The sequence below is a fragment of the Crotalus tigris genome, unplaced genomic scaffold (genome assembly GCF_016545835.1).
Source record: "Crotalus tigris isolate CLP2741 ecotype Arizona unplaced genomic scaffold, ASM1654583v1 scf7180000017804.1919176, whole genome shotgun sequence".
Lineage (NCBI taxonomy): Eukaryota > Metazoa > Chordata > Lepidosauria > Squamata > Viperidae > Crotalus > Crotalus tigris.
This window is the reverse complement of record NW_024096647.1, coordinates 1,878,084-1,902,647: the sequence shown is the minus strand read 5'-3', so window position 1 is coordinate 1,902,647 and position 24,564 is coordinate 1,878,084. Positions and strand designations below refer to the sequence as shown.

The 24,564-nt window shown below is 38.1% G+C and overlaps 1 protein-coding gene across 2 annotated transcripts in view; it reads right to left on the bottom strand.

The window, feature by feature from the left end:
• Positions 1-1,413: 1,413 nt before the first annotated feature.
• The window catches only part of LOC120307693 (rho GTPase-activating protein 7-like), a 52,569-nt gene continuing 29,418 nt past the window's right edge, over positions 1,414-24,564 (bottom strand). For both annotated transcript variants that reach the window (XM_039342698.1, XM_039342697.1), the window contains one exon: positions 1,414-1,524. In XM_039342698.1, the coding sequence (XP_039198632.1) occupies positions 1,459-1,524 (66 nt within the window). In that variant the 3' untranslated portion in view covers positions 1,414-1,458. The remainder of the gene's footprint in view (positions 1,525-24,564) is intronic.

Below are 24,564 nucleotides of genomic sequence, written 5' to 3'. Positions count from 1 at the left end.
ATAATAACAAGTATGTTCAATGAAAAAAAATATAGTAGACATGAAAAATAAAAGAAAGGAAAAAAGGAGATTGAAAAAAGGAGAAAATATTTATAGGAAAAGAAATATAAAGTAATGGCTTCTGATCTTCCTCTCAGAAGTTATGCATGGAGTTATAATTAAAACTCATAATTCTATTTCTTTCTGTAACTTTTTCTTTTCTAATCATCAAAGCCATAAGTTAAAAAAATCATTTTCTTTTTTTTATGCAAAAAGTCCATGAGGACTTTGTAATAATGACTTTTCTCTAATTAAACAAGTCGGCAGGTTCTGTCAATTTCACCAACCATTCCTCTAAAGTGAGTGGCAGATCTTAATTATTTCAAATGCATTTCTCTGTGTTTCTGAATAAAGATCCATAGTCTGTCATTATATTTTTCACACAAACTATTAACCAAATTTAAGCTTTTATCTTGTTCCTAATGAAGCTACTTAAACCCTGCTCATAGAAACAGAACTGAAGTATATTGTTTACCAAATTGCACACATAATGATATTGCAGATTTCCTCAGAATTAAATCCACTGAACAACGTGGAACATGTTTCTGAAATAGCATGAGTTAGATAATATAATTTTCCCTAACTGGAAATCACTGAAGTTTATGAAGCATTGGGGACATGTGCACAAACCATAACATACCTATTACTGTTTGAGTTAGTGCATTTGGGATTAGCTATAGTTTCTGAGTCCTCTTCAAGAGTGGCCACGTAGAGTCCATTTCAATAATCCAATTGAGAAGTGATTAGTATATGAGTGCTGTATAAAGCACCATCCAGTTGAGAAACAGGCACAATTTACATCCAAACATGCAGAAACAAATGGACATAAATGCCACCTGCTCTTCCATAGCCCATTCCCTGCACCTTCTGTAGAAGGTAGAAGTTAACTATTTAGCTACAATTAGACCATTGGTAAATTAGCATGCACCAGGTGGTAGAAAAAAATGACCATATATTGCCTGCCCATAGTATATCAGATGTTAAATACTCATAATTAATTCATTTTTATACGTTGTCTTCTGTTTTTCTACCTTGGTCATTCAATTATCTCCTGCAAACTATTCTTTCCTTCACTGTTTTTGGATTGTCTTGCATGCAGAAATGAGCCTTGTGTTTTGAATTAAAAGACGGCCCTGTGTTTAAATGTTTGCTCCAGATTTCAGGGTGTAGAAAAGAATGACTTGATTTAGGGGTGGGTAGCCCAGTGCTATAACTATGCAAAGTCAGTAAAGTAATATGTGTAAAGCTGTTCTTAGTTTCCAGTTTGTCAAGCATATTTCCCACATTGCTAAACTGAATCAGATGTTTAGAGATTCCTTTCTTTTTTACTCCTTTTCTCATTGTAGTCCATGGGAACTATATTCTTGAAGGGAAGGAAATAATTATAAGAGCTGTTTAAACATAATGTTGACAGATAACTCATGGATCTTTCCCCTTGTTTTTGGGATCCAAGGGAGGAGGTGTGTACCTCAGGCAGAAACAGAGCTAGAAAAAAAAAGCAGAGAAAGAGACAAAGCATATGGTCAGTAGTCTCAACAAGAAGTATCTGTCCTAAGACTGATTTTGTTTTCTTCCAAAACTGGGCATGTTAATTTTGAGTTTTCGCGGGTGTTTGTATGTAGGTCTTTGGTTATTCGGGTTTTCTCCCGCGTAAAATTGGAAGTGTCTTGGGGATGTTTCGATGAAGTCCCATTCGTCATCTTCAGGCTGGTGTTTTCGGCTTCGTGCTTCTAGAAGCAATGTGTAATCGTAGCTGTTTCTTCCTTTTAACTGCCAGTGGGGGTATGAACTGATTGGGTGGGAGCTTGGCTGTGTTCTGATTGGGTGGAGGTGTGTTCTGATTGGTTAGGGGCTTGGCTGTGCTCTGATTGGTTGGGGGGTTGGCTGTGCTCTGACTGGCTGGGGGAGTGTTCTGTTTGGGTGGGGGCTTTGTTGTGCTCAGATTAGTCTGAGTTGCAGAGGGATCGAGTTAGAAAATCAAGGAGTATATGAAATCCCATGCACGGCTTGCCCCACCACTTACATTGGACAAACCAACAGAAGAATAAGTGCACGCATTGAAGAACACAAGAACTCAGTCAAAAAAGAGGAACCAACTTCTTCCCTGGTCCAGCACCTTAAAGCCACAGGACATGAAATTGACTTTAAAAAGACCAGAACTATTGCCAAAACTGAACACATTAATAACAGAATAATCAGAGAAGCCATCGAGATAGAAAAATGCCCACACAGCATGAATAAACGAGATGATACCTCCCGCTTACCAGCCATTTGGAAACCTGCCCTTGTTGACAAATGAGTCCCTAACACAAAGAATGACACCAGACGCACACTCATGAAAATCACACAGGATGTCACCACCACACATCCACGCAAAAAGTAAACCCAAACCCACACCAATGATGAGGCACGATCACAAACCAGAAGCCAGACCACAGCTGCATCATTAGCCACTTTAAACCCCTCCAATTCATACATGAAGCAAACTGACACCCACCATGAAGATGAGGCACAACCATGAACATGAAGCCAAACAACAGCAATGCAGCTCACCATCTTAAATCCCCTTGTAACTCAGACTAACCTGAGCACAACAAAGCCCCCACCCAAACAGAACACTCCCCCATCCAATCAGAGCACAGTCAACCCCCCCATCCAATCAGAGCACAGCCAAGCCCCTAACCAATCAGAACACACTTCCACCCAATCAGAACACAGCCAGGCTCCCACCCAATCAGTTCATACCCCCACTGGCAGTTAAAGTGAAGAAACAGCTATGATCACACACTGCTCCTAGAAGTGCAAAGCCGAAAGCACCAGCCTGAAGATGCTGAATGGGACTTCGTCGAAATGTCGCCAAGACACTTCCTATATATATATATAGGTCTTTGGTTATTCGGGTTTTCTTCCGTGTAAAATTGGAAGTGTCTTGGCGACGTTTCTTAGCAACATTCCTCAAGTTCTTTATTAGAAAAATAAAAAACAATACAAAAACAAAAAACAACATATACAAATAAAAAACAAACATTACCCAACAAAACCCCCCTTCCCCCACCCCTACCCAAACCCCCCCTTCCCCCCCCAGGACCTCCCAGAGCAGAATATAGGCTTAATTAAAGAAAAAGTTAAAAAAAAATTATAAAAAAAGAATATAAAATAGAATATATATATATATATATAAAGTTAAAAATTATGAAAAAACTATATAATATTTTTTTATATCAAATTTAAATTGTATGAATTTTATCCATTTATCCCAAACAGCAAGAAATTTCTCTTGCGTTTGTCCCTTTAAGAAAGCCGAAATCTTTGCCATTTCCGCCAAATGAGACACTTTAAGAAACCATTCCTGCAATGTAGGCAAAGATTCCTTCTTCCAATATTGTCCTACTAACAGCCTCGCAGCTGTTATCAAGTTTAACATCAATATAACCTCCTTTGTGTCACAATCAGTAACTATACCTAACAAAAATAATTGTGGAGTAAATTTTACCCTCCTTTTAAAAATTCTCTGGATATTCCACCATATCTTAATCCAGAATGCTTTTATCTCTCTGCACGACCACCAAATATGATAATAAGTAGCATCCATACAACCACATCTCCAACATTTAGGTTGTAAGTCAGGGTACATAAAAGACATTTTTTGTGGATCAAGGTGTGCGACGTTTTGACAAAGTCCCATTCGTCATCTTCAGGCTGGTGTTTTCAGCTTCATGCTTTGAGGAGCAAATATATATATATATATACACACACACACACACACACACACACACACACACACACACACACACACACATGTTTGCGTTCAAACTGGCTAAATACATTTGCCTCCAGAAACTTTATAACAAAACAAAGCATAATTGAAACAGAAACTATGAAACATCAGCACTTTTTTTCCTCTCCTCTCTTCTCCTTGAAAAGAAAAAAAATGAAATGAAGAAAAAAAACATCTACTCTGCATACTAATAGCTGATACAGGTTTGTGGGGTTTTTCTCTTTTTATTGTGATACTGTAAATACTAATAGTATATTACATTACTTCAATGCAGATTTCAACGCAGGAATGTTTATATAATACAAATAACATCATTAATATGGTATTATTTAAAAAGCTTAAAGAATTATATGTGTGTGCGTGTGTTTATGTGTGTGTGTGTGTCTTGAGTGTTTTTTATGACCCTGTTGGCCCAAATATGGGAAGAAGAAATCTTTTGCCTGTATCAGCCCAATCTAGGGCTATCTCCAGGCAACATAGATTCATGTATGTGATAACTGCAATATCATACTGACATAATTAAATAATTTTATCGCTGTAACACTATATAGTACAGTATTAATTGAAAATAGAAATGAATACACACACACACAAATATATGTATGTATATATGTGTATGTATGTATATATATATTTGTGTGTGTGTGTATTCATTTCTGTTTTCATTTAATGCTGTACTATATAGTGTTACAGCCATAAAATTATTTAACTATGTCAGTATGATACTGCAGTTACGTCTTGGAGTGACAATGGGAAGGTCAGGGTTCAAATATGCTCTCAGCTAGGGAGATTCAGTGGGCAACCCGGACTAGTCACGCTACCTCCTCCCAAACTTTCTCACAGTGTGGTTGTTGTGGAGAATAATTGAGACAGTCCTCCTATGTATGTCATCTTGAGCTCCTAATAGATATAGATATAATATATAGATATAGATATAAATATAACAACTACTCAGAAAACCCTCATCTTTTGCTTCATAAAGATAGACATATCTATGGAGATTCTCAGTCATCCAGGTGATGGTTGTCCCAAAGGTGTTTTTTCAAAAGGCAACTGGACTTCCTTTGTTTTTCCTTGAAGATGTTTTGCTTCTCATCCAAGAAGCTTCTTCACGTTCACCTCAGTCAGAACTGAAGAAGCTTCTTGGACGCGAAGTGAAATGTCTTCAAGGAAAAACAAAAGAAGTCCAGTTGCCTTTTGAAAAAGCACTTTTGTGTTAGAGAGTTTTAAAAACAAGACTAATTGAAAGTGTAACTTTCAGAATTATTAAGTAATAGAACATTGAACGAAATGATAAATACCTAGAATTTAGAAAGAATATTTTTAAATGGTGAAATTTTTGTCCAGAACAAATTTGTGATTGCTTAGTTACACATATATACATCTTAAATATGATGAAGCATAATTTAAACAGGTAGATTTTTTTCTGACAAGTACATGTTGTATACAGTCATTATTTTTTTAACACATTATTTTTTGATAAGGGAGAGGATGCCTACAGAAGAAAGGAAATCTTGATCCAAATGTTGAGAGAAATCTTGACAAAGTGCTCTAAGGGGGAACTTCTCCAAGACTAACATACATACCCATCCTGCTATTATTTTTGTGATAACCAACATTATGCAAAGCACATAAAAGGGACAAGAAATAATAAGCAAAGGAAGCAAAACATATGAGATATGAGAAGAAAAGGAAATAGCTCACGTCAACAGCGTTCACTATACTTCTCTATACCTTTCTATCTTGCAAAACATCATTGTTTCATCATGTCCATGCACTGTTTTGATTTTCAACTTCTCACTTCTCTTTTTTATTGAGGCTCTTCTACTCCATCCAAACATGGTTATTCTGGATTTCCCCTTCCTTTTGAACATTTACTCATCCTTTATATATTTGTTTACAATTCAAAGGTTATCCAATGTTAGTGCGAACTGCATTCTGCAACTGGAATTCACTAGCAGATTTAAGTATCCTGGAAGAAGCTGTTAGTAGGACACTCTTCTGTGAAGTAAGGGGCCTGAGGAACTGAGAAGTGGAAGACTTTTGGAACAGTCTACCAGATGAGTACAGGTTGGCCTACTTGATGTATTGATTTTGGGAGACACTGTAAGATGCAATTCTTCTAAACAGCTATTGTGGATTGAGCGGATGCTCTCTAGATTTCTGTTTTATTGGTTTTCATTTGTTTCAGAGGATATAAATGTATGGATATTATATTTAGATTTCCATGAATGTTCTATGTCATGCATTACATTTATTAATTATCCAGAATCCTAGCAAATTATGGCTGATTACAATGACAGATAGACAGAAGACAGAGAGGTTTTTAATTTCCTTTGTACTGGTTACTCTTTTTGTCTTCAGTGATCCAACATAGATTCATTCTTGACTATATCTTTTCTTGCTTCACCAGGCACAGTTATTAAATGCTGCCTTTACAACTTAGTTTCATATTTCTTCTGACATACCCAACTTTTACTTCCATGTACCAATGTGGGCTGAAATACATTCTTATACTCACCCTCTTTTTTGTTTCTTTTAACACTCATTCATTTCATGCAACAAACCATAGGCTTCTCACCACTATTTTATTAGTATTTGCCTGTCTTAAATTTCTCTAGTTTTCCATTTTCGTAGACATTTTTTCCAAAGAATACAGCTTTCCCTACATGCTCTACTTTTTTTTTTGCTATTTTTGCAACAATTTATTCCAATTTCTCTGTCAAGTCCAATTACTTAGATCTTTGATATATTGATTTTCAAATCCATTACTCCATTTATGTAATTTATGTACCGTAGGTCCACTGTTATGTCCTGAGCCTGTGGAAGCAGGCTCGGGGCATTGCAATGGTCCTGGGCAGGTGCAAGCTGCCCGGGACCAGACTGGTTGTCGCCAGCACTCGCGCGCATGCACGGGTGCTGGCGCGCCAAATGTTGCAGTTTGGCCCGGGAATCGCCTATAAAAGAGGCAGGGAGATTTGGGCGTTGTCGGCGTCTTGTAACCAGTATGCTGAACAGAAATAAAGAGTTCCTGAGAACTACAACTGCTTCTTGTGTCATTGCCATTTCACGAAGGACTTAACATCCACAACAAATCTTTCAATTTGTCAGTTGATAAGACAGCATCCCCTGCATGCAAACGTAGACATATACTGTGTCTCAAACCAACACATTTCTACAACTGCCATAACCATCATTATACTTTTATCCATTAATACATTTCCTTCCTTGGCTTACTCTCTCTTCAAACTTTCAGCCATCCCAGAAGGCAAATGATCCAGACAACAGATGAGGGAAGATCCTCATAACAGACTGAATTCTATTAAACCCAAAGATGAAAACAACTAAAATGGCTGAAATAACATGCATTATTTTTTTGGAAAACGTGTCCTACTGATCAGCGTGTTTATCACAATTTTTATAACATGAATGATACTTCTGGAATTCACTTACAACGGAATCAATTAAAAAACAACTTCAAATCCTCATGGAAACACAGATGTAGAAAGAAAAAGAGAAAACAACCTACAGATGTAAAATGTTAAAATGTGCTGTTAAGGCATCAGCAAGGGAATAGACTAGAGCAACAGCTGTGAGGCACATGATACCTAAGCTTTCGAGTTGAGGTAATAAATAAAAATAGAGACAAAAAAGTGAGGAAATCCATTCTATAAATGGAGATTACACAGTAGGAGTTTAAAACACCTGGTTGTCAGCACAAAGTTACAATAAAGACAAAGGGGCATCTCATACAATCTGTCTGAATAAGGCTAAAAGAGTAACCAGACATTATTGAACCTTGCTATAACTATTATCTTAATTATATTGTCCCTCTGTCAAAACCAGGAAGCTGTAAGATACCCAAAACAGCAACAGCAAAAAATAATCAACTCATACAGTATTTCTATTTTTTCCTCTGTTTTTTTTTTTAAAACAGTAGTTCATTTTTTTAGTCTGAATGAAAAAGAACATCTTCTCCTTTTGTTAGGAGAGTCATATTTCAAGAGGCTTCAGTAACACTTAAAGCAATCTGAATGAACAAATCCTGATCAGAGATAATAATTTTTAAGAGAGCTATAAAGATGGTCCTGAGAGAAACAGGTTTTGCACTCTACCGTACTTTCTATTGCATTTATGTAAACACACAAATCTTTTTTAAAATATTGCCCAATGTTGAACAATCTTTCCAAACAAACCTGTTGCTGGGAAGAGGCAATGGAAACCATTGTCCTGAGCCTTGGATATGAAAAATCAACATTGATTTTTTTTTTTTTTAGTGTGTGCTTGCTGAAAGACAAAAACCCAAACCACAGCACATTTTATTATTTATTTACAATACTTTTATGTCACCCAATTTAATCAGAACCCTGGCTGTTCACAGGGTACAAAAAATAAGAATTAGAAACAACAGCTAAACGGAACATAGAACAATGGAATAATAGAGTTGGAAGGGATCTTGGAGGTCTTCTAGTCCAACCCCCTGCTCAGCAGGAGACCCTATACCATTTCAGATAAATCAGTGGTTCTCAACCTTTTTAATTCCGCGACCCCCAACCGGTCATAAATCGAGGACTACTCAACCGGTCGTAAGTCGAGGACTACTCAACTGGTGCAGCACCGTTTGCAGAATGGGACTTTTGGCGGGCTCAGCAGGGCAGAGACAGCCTGGACAATTCCTATTGGCTTTTAAAAGCAATAGAATTAGATTCTATTCAAGAGAGTCTTTTCTATTGGCTTTCAAAAGCCAATAGAATAAAAGGGAGTAGCACAGCTAAGGAAAAGGGAAAAAAAAATGGCAGACTGCATTGTTTGGCGACCCCTGTGAAATGGTCGTTCGACCCCAAATGGGGCCCCGACCCACAGGTTGAGAACTACTGAGATAAATGATTGTCAAGTCTCTTTTTGAAAGGCTCCAGGGATGGAGCACCATAACTTCTGAGTGCAAACTAGTCCGTTGATTGATTGCTCTCATAGTTAGGAAATTTCTCCTTAATTCCAGGTTGCTTTCTCCTTGATTAGTTTCCATCCATTGTTTTTTGTCTTGCCTTTTGGTGCTTTGAAAAATAGTTTGAACCCCTCATCTTTTCTTTGTAGGAGTCCAATAAGTATTGGGTCACTGCTATTTTGTCTCCCCTAGTCCTTCTTTTCATTAGACTAGACATACCCAGTTCCTGTAACTGTTCTTCGTATGTTTTAGCCTTCAGTCACCTAACATTCTTGTTGCTCTTCTCTGCACTCTTTCCAGAGTCTCAACATCTTTTTTTTTAATATTGTGCTGACCAGAACTGGATGCTGTATTCCAAGTGTGATCTTACTAAGGCAGTACTAGAACTTCATGTGATCTTGATTCTATCCCTCTATTATTCTATCCCTCTAATACAGCCCCATACTAAAAAGCAGAGACATCACCCTGCCAACAAAAGTACATATAGCCAAGGCCATGGTTTTCCCAGTTGCAATGTATGGCTGTGAAAGTTGGACCATAAGAAAGGCTGAGTGACAAAGAATTAAGGCCTTTGAACTATGGTGCTGGAGAAGACTCCTGCGAGTCCCCTGGACTGCAAGGCGATCAAACCGGTCAGTCCTAGAGGAGATCAACCCTGACTGCTCTTTAGAAGGCCAGATCCTGAAGCTGAAACTCTAGTACTTTGACCACCTAATGAGAAGGAAGGATTCACTGGAGAAGGGCCTAATGCTGGGAAAGATTGAGGGCAATAGAAGAATGGAACGACAGAGAATGAGGTGGCTGGATGGAGTCACTGAAACAGTAGGCGTGAGCTTAAATGGACTCCAGAGGATGGTAGAGGACAGGAAGACCTGGAGGAAATCTGTCCATGGGGTCGCAATGGGTCGGACACGACTTCGCAATTAACAACAACAACAATATAGCCTAGGATTGCATTGGCCAGAATATGGTGCAATTGCTCACCCAAGGAAACAATCTAAATCCCACATGCCCATTCAAGCCACATAGCTGTAATTAACTTTCAGAAGTTTGAATAGACAGGGTATCTGGTACACTTCTAGGAATAAGCTAGAATGGAGACCAACACAAAGAAGGATTGCCTTCAAGGCCAAGATTCTTTATATTCACCCAGGAATATAAAAGATCCTCAGCAATCCATCACTCAGGCTAAAGGACTTGACAGAGTCCACCTGAAGAAGGCAATTGCAGGGCTTGCAGTATGTAAAACTTATCTCATGTAAAACTTGAATTCAGTTAAATTGGACATGGAAGTCTATTGACAACCAATCTGGCAACTGGAGAATGTGTGTTAATATTCACGTAACAGTTCTTACCTACTTTGACAAAGAATGTAGGAGCATGCCAACATCACTTTCTCAAAACAGCAGGATTTCACACAATGATTAGATGTGGCCGGTTATAAAACGTCACTGTCCAGAAGTCAAACTGGTGAAGTTGCTTGTCTCCTCTCATGTTTCAGAATGCTGCCTAGCAGTATCAATTTACTTTTCTCCTTTTGTCTTACAGATAACACACTTCCAGGCAAAGCACAGTTTCAGCTATTCAACTTTTTTTTTTTATTTCTGAATAGGGCCCAGCTGCATTTTTGAAAAAAAAAAATGATGATAGAGACTGAAATATTGTTTTGCAGTTTTCCATAATAATCTAAAATTATGGGAAAAGGAATCTGATCATCATCAAAGATCCGCACATATGTTGATGTCTACCAGTGCCATAACTGTCCCCTTAGTGCCAGTAATTAAACCTGTGATTTTAGGCAGCAGACAAGTACTGTATCATTGAACTATGGTTCTCACATATATTATAAATCATTGAGTCTAGTGCAGTGATTCTCAACCTGTGGGCCGGGACCCCATTTGGAGTTGAACGACCATTTCACGGGGGTCGCCAAACAAGGCTGTCCGCCATTTTTTCCCCTTTTCTTTGGCCATGCCCCTGGCACCCGGTGATGTATAAGTGGTTGGGGGTCACCACAACATGGGGAACTATATCATGGGGTCGCAGCATTAGAAAGTTTGAGAACCACTGGTCTAGTGGAAAAGCTTTTATCTGTCTGAAGACTAAGTATTCTAGCAAACTTTGCTTCTTGGTTTTGATGTGTAAAGAAGATCAAATGTGCAGGCTTTTCTGCATTTCTAAAATGTCCCTCACATTTGACCGTGCCAAGGTAACACACAAGATAGCTCACAACAATTCCATTATTACACACAAGGAACCTCTCATTTTGTCTTTACAACAAGTTTATGAGTTAGGATAAGTCAGCTCAATTATTTTCATGGTTTCTGGGGGCCCTGAATCGTGGTCTGAAGGTCTGATTGAACAATTAGACAATATCTTCATGCTGTGTCCTTCAAAGAGTTTTTTTTTATATTTTTTATTTTTAAGCCAACAAAACAAAACACACATACATACACAGTATATATTCCTCCCCCTTTTTTAACAATGATTACATAACGGTAATCTTCTATTATTTACATTTCTCCCCTTTATTCTTCTTTAGAATATTTGTCCTTATTGCCCTGTTGTTTCTTATTTACATTTTTCGCCTTCGAAGAGTTTTTAATTATCAAGATGAGTGAGAATAAGAGGCAGATATTGAACTGAAATGTTCAACCCTCTTCCTCACAATGGGAGTCATTTCCCAGTAGTCTTATTAAAACATGGAATCCATTCTTTATCCTATAAAGTACTGTACTGAGAGTGAATGCACTTCCTGTGCTACAGTCTTTATTCTGATTGGAAGCATGACAATGCATAATACTGGAGTCAATAGTGAAACGATGTCTTCTGAAAAGCCTCTAAAGACCACTTCTACTATTGCTGGAACTAACTTGGAGAGGAGATAAACCGAAAGCTGGTGAGGTCTGGACAACTCACCATGCCCAATTCGCTGTGGACAACTCACCACTGGACAAGTGTTACACTAATATCAAAGAAATGGTGGGATAGAATCATTAAGGAAAGGAATGCAAAAGGAGGGACAAAATTAAATGTGAATGAAAAAAGTTAAAATATTTTTTAATTATTTTAAATAATTAAATTGAATCGTTGAATTGTCCCATGACAAGCTGGTCCATGGCAAGTTGGCTGTGGTGAGTTGTCCTGCAGCATGTTGGCTGTGGTGACTTGGTCACAGCAAGTTGGCTGAGGCAAGTTGTCCCATTCCAAGCCCTGATTTCACAAAGAAACTGGGTGTACAACATGTTTAATAGAGTCAAGGAGTTGTCATGGTTCTGACAGATGAAACTCTTCAAAAGAACTTCGAGGCATTGTTTACCTTAAAGAATCTTTTATTCGAGTAGCATAATCGGCACTGCATAATCGAAGCCAAAAACTGAATTCCCCTCTCCTGGGCACATAGGATCAAAGCACAATTCCCTCCTCCAATTAACCGTCATAAATCACATTCCCCAATTAGCTTGAAGTACGGGCTTCCTCTCCAGCTCTCCAACCCGCCAATTCCTTATTAGCTCTGGGCTCAATAACCTTGATTCTCACTCTAAGTTTAGTGTTATTATGTCTAGCTGGACTCTCATTCACATCCCCCCTCCTCCCAGCATCATCTAACTCTAAAAGCGAAAGGGAAAAAGATGGCTACATTTCCATCTGCTGTCAATGCAAAACATCTGATGTTAGCAGCATTGACAGGAATGGTAATGGGGTAATAGCTGCAGACTACTGTAGATGCATACTGGAAGCAGAGGCAACTAAGCATCCTCTTACCCAATCAGGGTACCTACAACTATTCCTCCTGTAAGTACTTACTTGCAAGCAGCAGTGACTCCAAGTGGCACAGCCTCTTATATACCGTAGCTGTGAAAACATGAGTCCTAATTCCCATATTCTCCCAGATAAAGATCAAGGATTTTCAATGCTCCTCTATGGTGGTGAACAATGATGCTATTCGAGAATCAGAAAATCTGCTCTTGGGGAAATGGGATTAGCAGGGCAGGGATTTCTGGAAAGAAGCATAACAGAAAAGGCTGGGAGACAAAGTGTAATTATAAGTTGTGTGAATGGGTTCTGAGGAGATTGATTTTCCTCACCACTTTTTTTTCTTCTCCTTTTCTCCTCCATGTCCCTTGCTGCTAAGTACTCCATGGAGAATGGGACCTAGTATCTTAAGAAGCCTTGGCAGATCTCTCCTGGTCTACAGACTAAAAGATACCAAATGTTTCCTGAAGAAAATAGTCTGTCTATCCAGTACTTTTTGATTTCTGATCTAGTTACTGTAATTAGCTCTCTCTCTCTCTCTCTCTCTCTCTCTCTCTCTCTCCCCCTCCCTCTCCCCCTCCCCCCCTCCCCCCCTCTCTCTTTCACACACACAATAAGTGATGTCATTTTTCATAGTTTTCCAACTATTTTGATTTTTAGAAGTTGGAAACTTTTTCCTACCACCATCACTTCAAAATGCCAAATAATTTAGCCCTGTTCACACAATCTTTATGGGGCTACCAGTTGCTAGAGGAATCCCCCCTCCAACCTCATTCTGTGGGATCCAATCAGAATAAAAGAATAGCAGATTTGGAAAGGACCTTGGATGTCTTCTAGTCCAATCCCCTGCTCAAACAGGATATCCCATTCCAGACAATGATTGTCCAATCTCTTCTTAAAAATCTTCAGTACTGGAGGTTTTCACAGCAAGATTATAAAGCCTGATTATAATGTAATCCACAGTAAGATTATGAGCTCCGCTTATAATATAAAATATATATTATATAAAATAAAATCCTGCGTATAATATAATCCACAGCAAGATTATAAATCCTGCTATAATGTACCAATGGCTATATAGATGATGTAAATACTGCACTGAAACACAACAACCTTTCCCCAACACAAGAATTCTATTCACAGAATGTACTACATGGAAAATGCATTGCAGAGAATCAGAGATCTTGAATCTCACTGTCTTGATTTGGAACTTGGATGCTAATTTAGCAGTACATTTCTTATACCAAAAGGAAGTGCCAGCATGGGGTTGGAAGTGATTTCTCCTGACTTCCTGTACATCCTACTGTTGCCAAATCTTGTCTCAGTATGCTAAATATAATCCAGCGTTGTGTATTCTTCTCTTCTCTTTCTTTTATTCTTCACTCCCTCCCTCAGAATTCTAGTTAACAAAAGATCCATTCCTTTAAATGCCACCCACTTCCAAAAAACCCTCTCTGGAGACTTTTAAATCCTGTTCAGCTTTATGTTTACCAGACTTTCTCTATATTCTGGGACAGGAAATTGAGTGGGGGAGTTGACCTCATCTGGAGCAGGAGGTGGTCTATTCAAAAAGATTCCATAGCTCGACTCTCTTCCTGATTTATCAGATAGTTAGATCAATAAATAAATTCTCTTCTGTGCTTTCTTCTCAGTTGTAAAATAACAAGCTGAGTCCTTTGAGACCTAATTACTGGATCCTTTTTCTTTAAAGGACCATGGATTAGCTTTCTGCTTAGCAAATTCCACTGCAGTGTAATTTAATTGAGACAGTCTACTTACAGGAGCCCCTGGAACTGAAGAGCAGTTTATTCACATGAAATTTAAACTTCTTCTCTCCCACCCCTGGCTTTATAAAATAAATTCTCCCAGACCTGCTACTAGTTATTTTCCCATGGACTCAGAACTGTTTTGCTATTTAGGGCAGAGGAAAAGCTGTGGATACAGAAAACAAACTCAGCAGGAGGCATATAACTGAAAGCAAATAATGGGAGTTGTACAGAATAATTTGGAGGTGAAGGAAGGTAAGAATAGACTACCAAAGTTGAATATTATGTTCTGAGAAGTTGTTCCTCCAAAATAATAATAATAATAATAATAACAATAATAATAATAATAATAATAATAATAATAAAAGAAAGAAAGAGAATAGACGAGAAAGAACTGGAGAAGATAACAAAATACAAAGACCTACAAATAGAAATAGAAAGACTGTGACAAAAGCAAGCAAGGGTAGTACCAATAGTAATAGGCTCCTTGGGTGCAATCCCAAAACAACTGGAGCACCACTTGAACACCATTGGCATTGACAAATTCGCTATTAGTCAATTGCAAAAGGCGGCCTTATTAGGAACTGCTTCCATCCTGCGACGATATCTGTAATACCATCAAACATCCACATCTGCCTATCCCAGGTCCTGGGTAAGGACTCGATAGGTAGACAAAATGCCAAATCCAGTCTGAACATCTGGCTGACTGTGCGATGATCAATAATAATAATAATAATAATAATAATAATAATAATAATAATAATAATAATAATAATAGTAATAATAATAATAATAATTAAAAAATAGAAGTTGTTCCTCCTAATGGCTTGCTTTGACTTCTTTTCATTTAAATTATGGGGCAATTGAAAAGTTCCTTGCCCAAGCCAACCCAAAACTTTCTCCTTTGCTTTTCATCTTAATTTAGACAGGACTAGACAACCTGTGTCATTTTGGATCACCATTTTAGATCAATTTTTTTTTACCTAAACAGAGAAACACAGTGTCCATGGGAGGGCAAAATGCAATGGGAAGCAAGAGCGACTTCTGATTTCCTGCTGGCTTTCCCATTGAATTTCCTTGTGGGAAACTGGCAGAAGTCATCTGAAATACCCTCCCCTCCCCTTCCTTTTCCAGCAGGCAAGTAAGTGGTTACTATTGGGTGCAGAGGGTTTGCAAGACTGACTGGGAAACTAAAAAAATATAAAACTAAGCATAAAACTATTTTACACTTAGGCAAGGAAAATCAAGCGTACAGCTACAGATTAGGTGAAACCTGGTTCAATAGCAGTAACTGCGAGAGGGATCTTGGAGTCTTAAATATGAGCCAGCAGTGTGCTGCAGCCAAAAAAAAGCTAATGCAATCCTAAACTGCATTAACAGAGGGATAGAATCACGATCAAGCAAAGTGTTAGTACCACCCTGTAAGGCCTTGGTAAGACACACTTGGAATACTGCCTCCAGTTTTGGTCAACACACTATAAAAAAGATGTTGAGACTCTGGAGAGAATGCAGGTAAGAGCAACAAAGAGGCTAAAACATATGAAGAATGGTTGCAGGAATTGGGTATGTCCAGTCAAGCGAAAAGAAGGACAAGGGGTGACATGATAACAGTGTTCCAATATTTAAGGGGTTGCCACAAAGAAGAGAGGGTTAACCTATTGTCAACATCCAGCTCGAGAATCCAAATAAAACTCAAGGTTCATTCTATCTCTGAAATCTTAACTGTTTGTTGAATACACTGCATGGTGATGTTGAAGCAAAACTAACTCTGAGGTTCCAACACCAATTCATAGACTTAAATAATAATTTTCCCAGCCAAACCCCCAACAACTTATGTAGTCCATATAAACAAGTTCACTTTGTTATGGGAACCATCTGCTTCAAATCCACATCTATTATGGTGTCCTTGAAAAGGTTTCAGGCTCTCATGGTCTTCTTAGAAGTTTCGCTTCTCTATCTAACTCACTCAAAAGTAACACCTGCCCCCTTACTCTAAAGATAAGTTGAAATGCAAAGCATGTAGCTGCCAAAGTTTCATCTTTAACACTTATTTTCTAAAGTACCAGAAGGCAAGACAAGAAGCAATGGTTGGAAACTAATCAAGGAGAGAAGCAACCTAGAACTAAGGAGACATTTCCTGACAATGAGAACAATAAACCAGTTGAATGGCTTGCCTTCAGAAGTTGTGGGTGCTTCATCCTTGGAGGCTTTTAAAAACAGATTGGACAGCCATTTGTATGAAGTGACACAGGGTCTCCTGCTTGAGCAGGGAGTTGGACCAGAAGACCTCCAAGGTCTTTTCCAACTCTGCTATTCTGAATATTTATTTAGATTGTCAATAACATTGAACATGAAGCTTCCATGACTGCAGCAACAGCTAGTAGCACTGACGCAACCACAACTTTCCTAAATTCCATTTCCTCATGAGTCATGAGTCCCAGATTTTGAACACATTCTGTAGGTTAGCCCATTTAAGGTATCCTGGTTCAAAAACTGTTGCTCTTTGAGGCACTGTTTCTCCCAGTTAAAGGTCATGACAAGAACAGCTTTAATAGTACGTAGATTACAGAGCAATAAGTTACATTTGCTTTGCTCAAGCTCTAAGCAATAAAGTACATTCTTTCTGCAACCCTTGGACTATATGTAATTCTTATACATGAACTCATCAAGTACTTAATCCATACTTTCAAAAATGCTTTGTAAACAGAACAGACTTCTGAAAGAAATGATTTGCCCCTTTCCTGGCCTTTTGCTATAAAGAGAGGTAAAAAAGAGAAAAGAAGTCAGAAAAGTGGAAGAAAGTGATTTTTTAAAAAAAGCTGGATCAAGATCAGGTGAATTACGATCACGTGAAATTCTAGAACCACTTAATACAGGGGTATCAAACTGCCAGCCCACGGGCAGGATGCATCACAGCAAAACTGCACTCACCCCGTTTCTGGCAATGGCAAAAAAGTCACGATACATCACGACATGTCACGTGAAGTTGTGAGTTTGACTTAGTAAGTGTGGCTTAGTAAGACCACACTTGGAATACAGCATCCAGTTCTGGTCACCAGAAAGACTGAGACTCTGCATAGAGTGCAGGGTAGAGCAACAAGAATAATTAGCAGGTTGGAGACTAAAACATATGAAGGCCTGTTACAGGAATTGGGTATGTCTAGTCTAATGAAAAGGACAAGGGATGATATGGTTTTTTGAGTCAAGGATCACAATGTAAGGTTACCTAATATTTTAACAAAAAAGAACACATTAAAAGCAATGGACAACTTGGACAGCAGTGCTCCAATGTTTGAGGGACTCCGATAAAAATGAGGGGGTCAAACTATTTTCCAAAGTACCAAAAGGCAAGAGAAGAAACAATGGTTGGAAACTAACCAAGGAGAGAAGCAACCTAGAACTAAGGAGAAATTTCCTAACGGTGAAAGCAATTAACCAATGGGATAGCTTGCCTTCAGAAGTTATGAGTGCTCCATCACCAAAGACTTTCAAAAAGAAACTGGACAACCATTTGTCTGAAATGATATAGGGTTTCTTGTTTGAGCAGGGGGTTGGACTAGAAGACCTCCAAGTTTCCTTCCAACTCTATCATTATATGTTCTATGACATACTCCTCATACAATTTTGATTCTGGCCTTACCTCAGTCTTCAATTTCTCTGACACAAGCTCTGTGGGCATGCAATCCTCAAAAAAAGGATATACTGTCAAGTCTGATTTTACCTAAAGTCATTGTATGATCTTATCGTACTAGACTTGATACCACATCGCTGATACATAACAATGTGAATTGGTAATGACATGGTGTCGTCACATGTGTTTACAAGGAGGAGAAATACATCAAGATCTTGAAGTCATTCCAGCTCTAGGTCATTATAGGGCTGGAATTACAAAGTAGAATTATACCTTAAAGTTCAGAAAAGCAATGCTTGGCAAACAAACCATTTAAAAGGCTCTTGAGCCTCTTACTTCTTATGGTAACTAACATTTCTAAATGTAGCTATATAATTTTAGTTAGTGTCTTAGGACTCCATCTGAAAAAGTACAGTACATAATACAGCTTGTGATACTGGGCATATTTTACTTTCACTCAATTTTGAAAATAAAATGCATGGAGAACAATCAGGTTGAGACTTTTTATCTCATCCAGCTGGATCTCTAGCCTACAGATGTTGAGAAAGAAGATCAAAGAGGTGATATGCTAATATAACCTTAAACATGACTATACATTTCTAAGGGATCAAGTACTCAGATCCGGGGTTCCTGATATTGTATTAGTAACATGAGAATGAAAGAACAGAAAAATAAGCCCAAACCCCTCAATATTGTTTATGCACTTTGACAGGATACTCAGCAAATATTTTGGCAGCAGCTTTGTTCCCTGAATATTACATCACACTGTACAGTGGGTAAATTTCTATTCTTACCTCTCCTTACCTAATTTTTAACTGTTTAAAGGGAAGAAATTCTATATGTAATGGTTTTAAAAGCAGAAAATATTTCCTTTGAGAGATTAAACTGGGAGTTTGTGTTAGTTGTCTTAATTTTACAAATTAAAAAAGGTTCCATTAGAAACAAATGCTAATTTCTTTTCAAAATACACCTGATTAATAGGTTTTACACATCAAATATTGCCAAATAATCCACAAGTCAAATCAGCTTTCATATCACCTGCTGATCTAGTATAAATGGATAGGTGGACCTTTTGACCTTGTGAAGTTACTCAGTTTTAAGACATTGTCCATTTTGTTCTAAGACTCCTTGTATAATTAGTGACTCCCTACATAGCCTACAAAGCAGTGGTAATTTATCAAAAAAAATTATAAATCTCAGTTATTCTTTCTGCAGGGTGCTGCTAAACAGTAGATTGTCAACCTTTGGACAACTCACATCACTTTAAGGATGTGAGCTGAAAAATTGCAGATGCAATGCTTTTATATAAATAATAATTATCCAGTGGAATACATTGGTACAAAGATGATGGAGTGAGAATCCGTGAAGAGAATTTAAGGAAAAATGAAAGATAATGGAAGACATCTGTAACTGTACCTTGAGTTTCTACAATCAATTCCAAGGTTCTTTCTTATCAGCCAGATAAGACCAGATCAAATGGTAGACCAGATCAAATACATGTTGTGAATGCCAAAAATTACTTTTATTAGAATGGCTTGCAAATCTGAAGGTGTTTTCCCTTCTCCCTTTTTTTAATCTTCATGTGAATTAAGGGATTACCTGCCATAGATGTTTTTGTAAATCTCTTTGTAAGTCCTGTTTATCTGTTTGTGTCCTTGATAACAAATTTTCCTTCTTTCTGTAAAGCAGTGGTTCTCAACCTTTTTAATGCCGCGACCCCCAACCAGTCGTAAGTCGAGGACTACTCAACCGGTTGTAAGTCGAGGACTACTCAACTGGTGCAGCACCGTTTGCAGAATGGGACTTTTGGCGGGCTCAGCAGGGCAGAGACAGCCTGGACAATTCCTATTGGCTTTTGAAAGCCAATAGAATTAGACTCTGTTCAAGAGAGTCTATTCTATTGGCTTTCAAAAGCCATTAGAATAAAAGGGAGTAGCACAGCTAAGGAAAAGGGGGAAAAAATGGCAGACTGCATTGTTTGGCAACCCCCATGAAATGGTCGCTCGACCCCAAATGGGGTCCCGACCCACAGGTTGAGAACCACTGCTGTAAAGGCTAACTCTCTCTACTATTTCCATTATCTCTTAAGATATTATTATGGTAGGTCAGTAAGATCTTCATACATTACAATAGGTAGATAAATTATTTGAGGATAGGATGTTTTAAACTACCAGCTAAGGTATATCTATTTCTTTTTGAAAATATTCATGCCATCAACTCCTGTTCCAATTCTCTTATTCAAGAACATAAGTGTGGTTTTATGAGGCTTTCAAGTTTAGACTACAAATTTCCTGTCATGTAAGATCAGAAACCCTTGCTGCCATTTCATAATTATCTGATTTTTTGTAACTTAATCAGGTTGTGCTAAATATTCCTGCCCAGCTTTGCTGAATTCCTTATCTTTTATAAGAAATTTATGAAAACATAGGAACATGATATACGGTGCAAAGAACATTTTTCTTTCACTTTCATAAATGATTAGCCTCACGGAATTTATATTTAAGTCAGTTTACTCCCAGTTGGGTATCTGTTGTCTGGTGTGAACTATAACAAGTGGGACAGGTGTGATTACATGCACCGTATACAGATAGTCTTTCTAAAAAATAAATTCTGCCTCCACGATCAGATTTCAGCTATGCTTTTTTTCTCCTTTTTTCCTGGACACAGGTACACTAAACAGCTGTAAAATGTAATGAAGTTTATTGGTCTTAAAGCATTGGCTAAAGTATTTTTTTCAGAAAAGAACCTTTGTGGTGACTGTAAGTAAATACTTCAGTGACAACTGGAAAAAATACTAATTTCCTTTTGCATATTGCTCCTAAGAGTTCTCAGTCAAGTTCCCAGCAGTCTTTTCTTTCACAATATGAGATGACATCACTATTTCCTGAGTTTTAGACAACAAAACTGTTGGTGCTTCCCACTTGGAAATCACAAGTCGATGTAAAAATTACAGTTCTGGCATACTAGGGAAAGCTTGTATCTGAAAAATCGTTTCCTAGTTTAGTTGTGTTACTAAAATGGAAACATGGGGAAATCTATATACACGGCCAAGCAATTTCTACTCCATGTACCTGCTCTTGCCATATTGTAAAGCATTTTTCTTAAAGGACAAATGCCATAGTTTCCCCCAGCAAAGCTTATTTTTAACTTTCACAGGAAATGATTGAATGAGCCAAAATCAGTTGTCCTTTCGCCTTCAGACCCTTGATTTTATTCCAGCCAAATAAACTCAGTCATTGTTCCCACCACAAATTATTTTCCCTTGTACTTTAAGAACTAAAAACTAAGCATGCATGCCACTGACTTTGTTCTAAGACTACTTGGAATAGTATAGTGTTCTTAGCATTAACAAGACACCTCAGTTTAAGATCAATGCCAATTCTGTTTTGTATGGGAATATAGAATTACCATAATTCAGTACAGGTAGTCCTGGACTTACGACAACTATTGAGCCCCAAAATTTCTGTTGCTAAGTGAGACAGCTGCTAAGTGAATCTTGCCACATTTTATGACCTTTCTTGCCACAGTTGTTAAGTGAATCACTGCAGTTGTTAAGTTAGTAATAGGGCTGTGAAGTGAATCTGGCTTCTCCATTCACTTGTGAGAAGATCACAAAAGACGATTCCATGGCTATGGGAAGCTGCAACCATCATAAATATGAGTCAGTTGCCAGCCACAATCACGTGAATTTAGCAGCATGACCATGTGGATGCTACAATGGCCGTTAAGTGTGAAAAACGGTCATAAGTCACTTTTTCAATGCCATTGTAACTTTGAACGGTCACTAAATGAACTGTTGTAAGCTGAGGACTACCTGTATTTGGCATTTTGAGCTTCAACTTCTGAAAATAGATTTTTTTTTTTGTCAATAAGATATAGCAAATGTCCATTCCATAGTTGTCCGGATTTTTGAAGTCCAGATATGAAAGTGAGAATAAACTAAAGCTAAAATCGTCTGTTTATGTTTAGATGCTTCAGCATTAATAGGTTTTTTTTTCTGGCAGAAGTTTATTCTGGCACAATTCAACATGTGTAATGAAAGTTTAAAGACTTTTATCTTCCTGTATAACAGGATTTTTTTCCCCTGATCTATGTGGTGGCTGCCAGTAGTAATAAAAAGGCCAGCTTGTGTGTTTTCTGATCAATCTTCTTTCAGAAGTCTACAAAGAAACCTGATTATGGGAGCAGGTCTTGCACAGGGTACTGTAAAGTTTGGTTCTGAAATAGGTCATATTCCTCACAACTAATAAAAAGAGTTTAAAGAGTAACAAATATGTAGTTTTCTGTGTTATGCTGACATGGTGCATTCTACCGTTGCATTTGGTCAGCCCATGCTGTTGCTTAGCTAGGATTCAATTTTAAATGAACATAGATACAATTTCTGCAATATCAAACATATTTAAATAGGCTGAGCTCAATAAGGTTAAATTTAGACGTTGGGAAGATTTTTGCTCGGCCCATTAGCAGTACGAGCCACCCACTTTTAGGATGCAAAAATAGACCATATTGTCTTCCTCCCCCTCCTAATCTGTTGCAAATGTACCTTCCATATGTGTTTTCCAGTTTTAATTTGCTGCTTTCTGATGTTTAATCCTCAAGAGAAATGTGCTCATCTATCAGTAGCCCCAGATCCAATTGATGGTAATGCCTGGAATACCCCTTTCTTCCAGAGGTTATTGTCCTGAGCATATAATAATAATAATAATAATAATAATAATAATAATAATAATAATAATAATAATAATAATAATAATAATAATAATAATAATAATAATACCAAATGAAGAACAGAATAGAGGCATGGGAAGACAAAGCACTACATGGCCAATACATGAAAAAAATAGCTGGGAAAGCAGATAATAAAAAGACCTGGCAATGGCTAAGAGCAGAAAAATTGAAGAAAGAGACCGAGGGACTAATTCTGGCTGCACAAGACCAAGCCTTAAGGATAAATGCATACAAAGTCAAAATTGAGAAGACAACAGACAGTAAGTGCCGCCTATGCAAAGAAGCTGAAGAAACAGTGGACCACTTGGAAAGCTGTTGCAAGAAGATTGCACAGACTGACTACAAGCAACGGCATGACAAAGTAGCAACAATGGTGCATTGGAAGATCTGCAAAAAATATCATTTGCCTGTAAACAAAAACTGGTGGGATCATAAAATAGAGAAAGGAATAGAAAATGATAAAATTAAACTGCTCTGGGACTTCAGAATTCAAACAGACAAGCACCTGCAACATAACACCCCAGACTTAACAATTGTCGATAAGAAAGACAAAAAGTCTGGATAGTGGACGTGGCAGTGCCTGGAGACAGCAGAATAGAAGAGAAAGAACTGGAGAAGATAATAAAATACAAAGACCTACAAATAGAAATAGAAAGACTGTGGCAAAAGCAAGCAAGGGTAGTACCAATAGTCATAGGCTCCTTGGGTGCAATACCAAAACAACTGGAGCACCACTTGAACACCATTGGCATTGACAAATTCGCTATTAGTCAATTGCAAAAGGCGGCCTTATTAGGAACTGCTTCCATCCTGCGACGATACCTGTAATACCATCAAACATCCACATCTGCCTATCCCAGGTCCTGGGTAAGGACTCGATAGGTAGACAAAATGCCAAACCCAGTGTGAACATCTGGCTGACTGTGCGATGATCAATAATAATATTAATAATATTATTATTAATAATAATAATACATTGACAAATTTGCTATTAGTCAATTGCAAAAGGCGGCCTTACTAGGAACTGCTTCCATCCTGAGACGATATCTGTAATACCATCAAACATCCACATCTGCCTATCCCAGGTCCTGAGTAAGGACTCGATAGGTAGACAAAATGCCAAATCCAGTCTGAACATCTGGCTGACTGTGCGATGATCAATAATAATATTAGAAAGACTGTGGTAAAAGCAAGTAAGGGTAATACCAATAGTAATAGGCTCCTTGGTTGCAATCCCAAAACAACTGGAGCACCACTTGAACACCATTGGCATTGACAAATTCGCTATTAGTCATTTGCAAAAGGCGGCCTTACTAGGAACTGCTTCCATCCTGCGACAATATCTGTAATACCATCAAACATCCACATCTGCCTATCCCAGGTCCTGGGTAAGGACTCGATAGGTAGACAAAATGCCAAATCCAATCTGAACATCTGGCTGACTGTGTGATGATCCATAATAATAATAATAATGTTGGAAGGGACCTTGGAGGTCATCTAGTCTAACCCCCTGCTCCCAGCAGGAAACCCTATACCATTTCAGACAAATGGCTGTCCAGTCTCTTCTTAAAAACTTACAGTGATGGAGATTCACTGCTTCTGGAGGCAGGTTGTTCCACTGGTTAATTGTTCTAACTGTCAGGAAGTTTCTCCTTAGTTCTAGGTTGCTTCTCTCCTTGATTAGTTTCCATCCGTTGCTTCTTGTCCTGTTTCAGGCGCTTTGGAGAATAGCTTCACCCCCTATTCTTTGGGGCAGCCCCTGAGATACTGGAACACTGCTATCATGTCCCCCCTTGTCCTTCTCTTCATTAAACTAGACATACCCAATTCCAGCAACCGTTCCTTATATGTTTTAGCCTCCAGTCCCCCTAATCATCTTTGTTGCTCTTCTCTGTACTCTTTCTAGAGTCTCCACATCTTT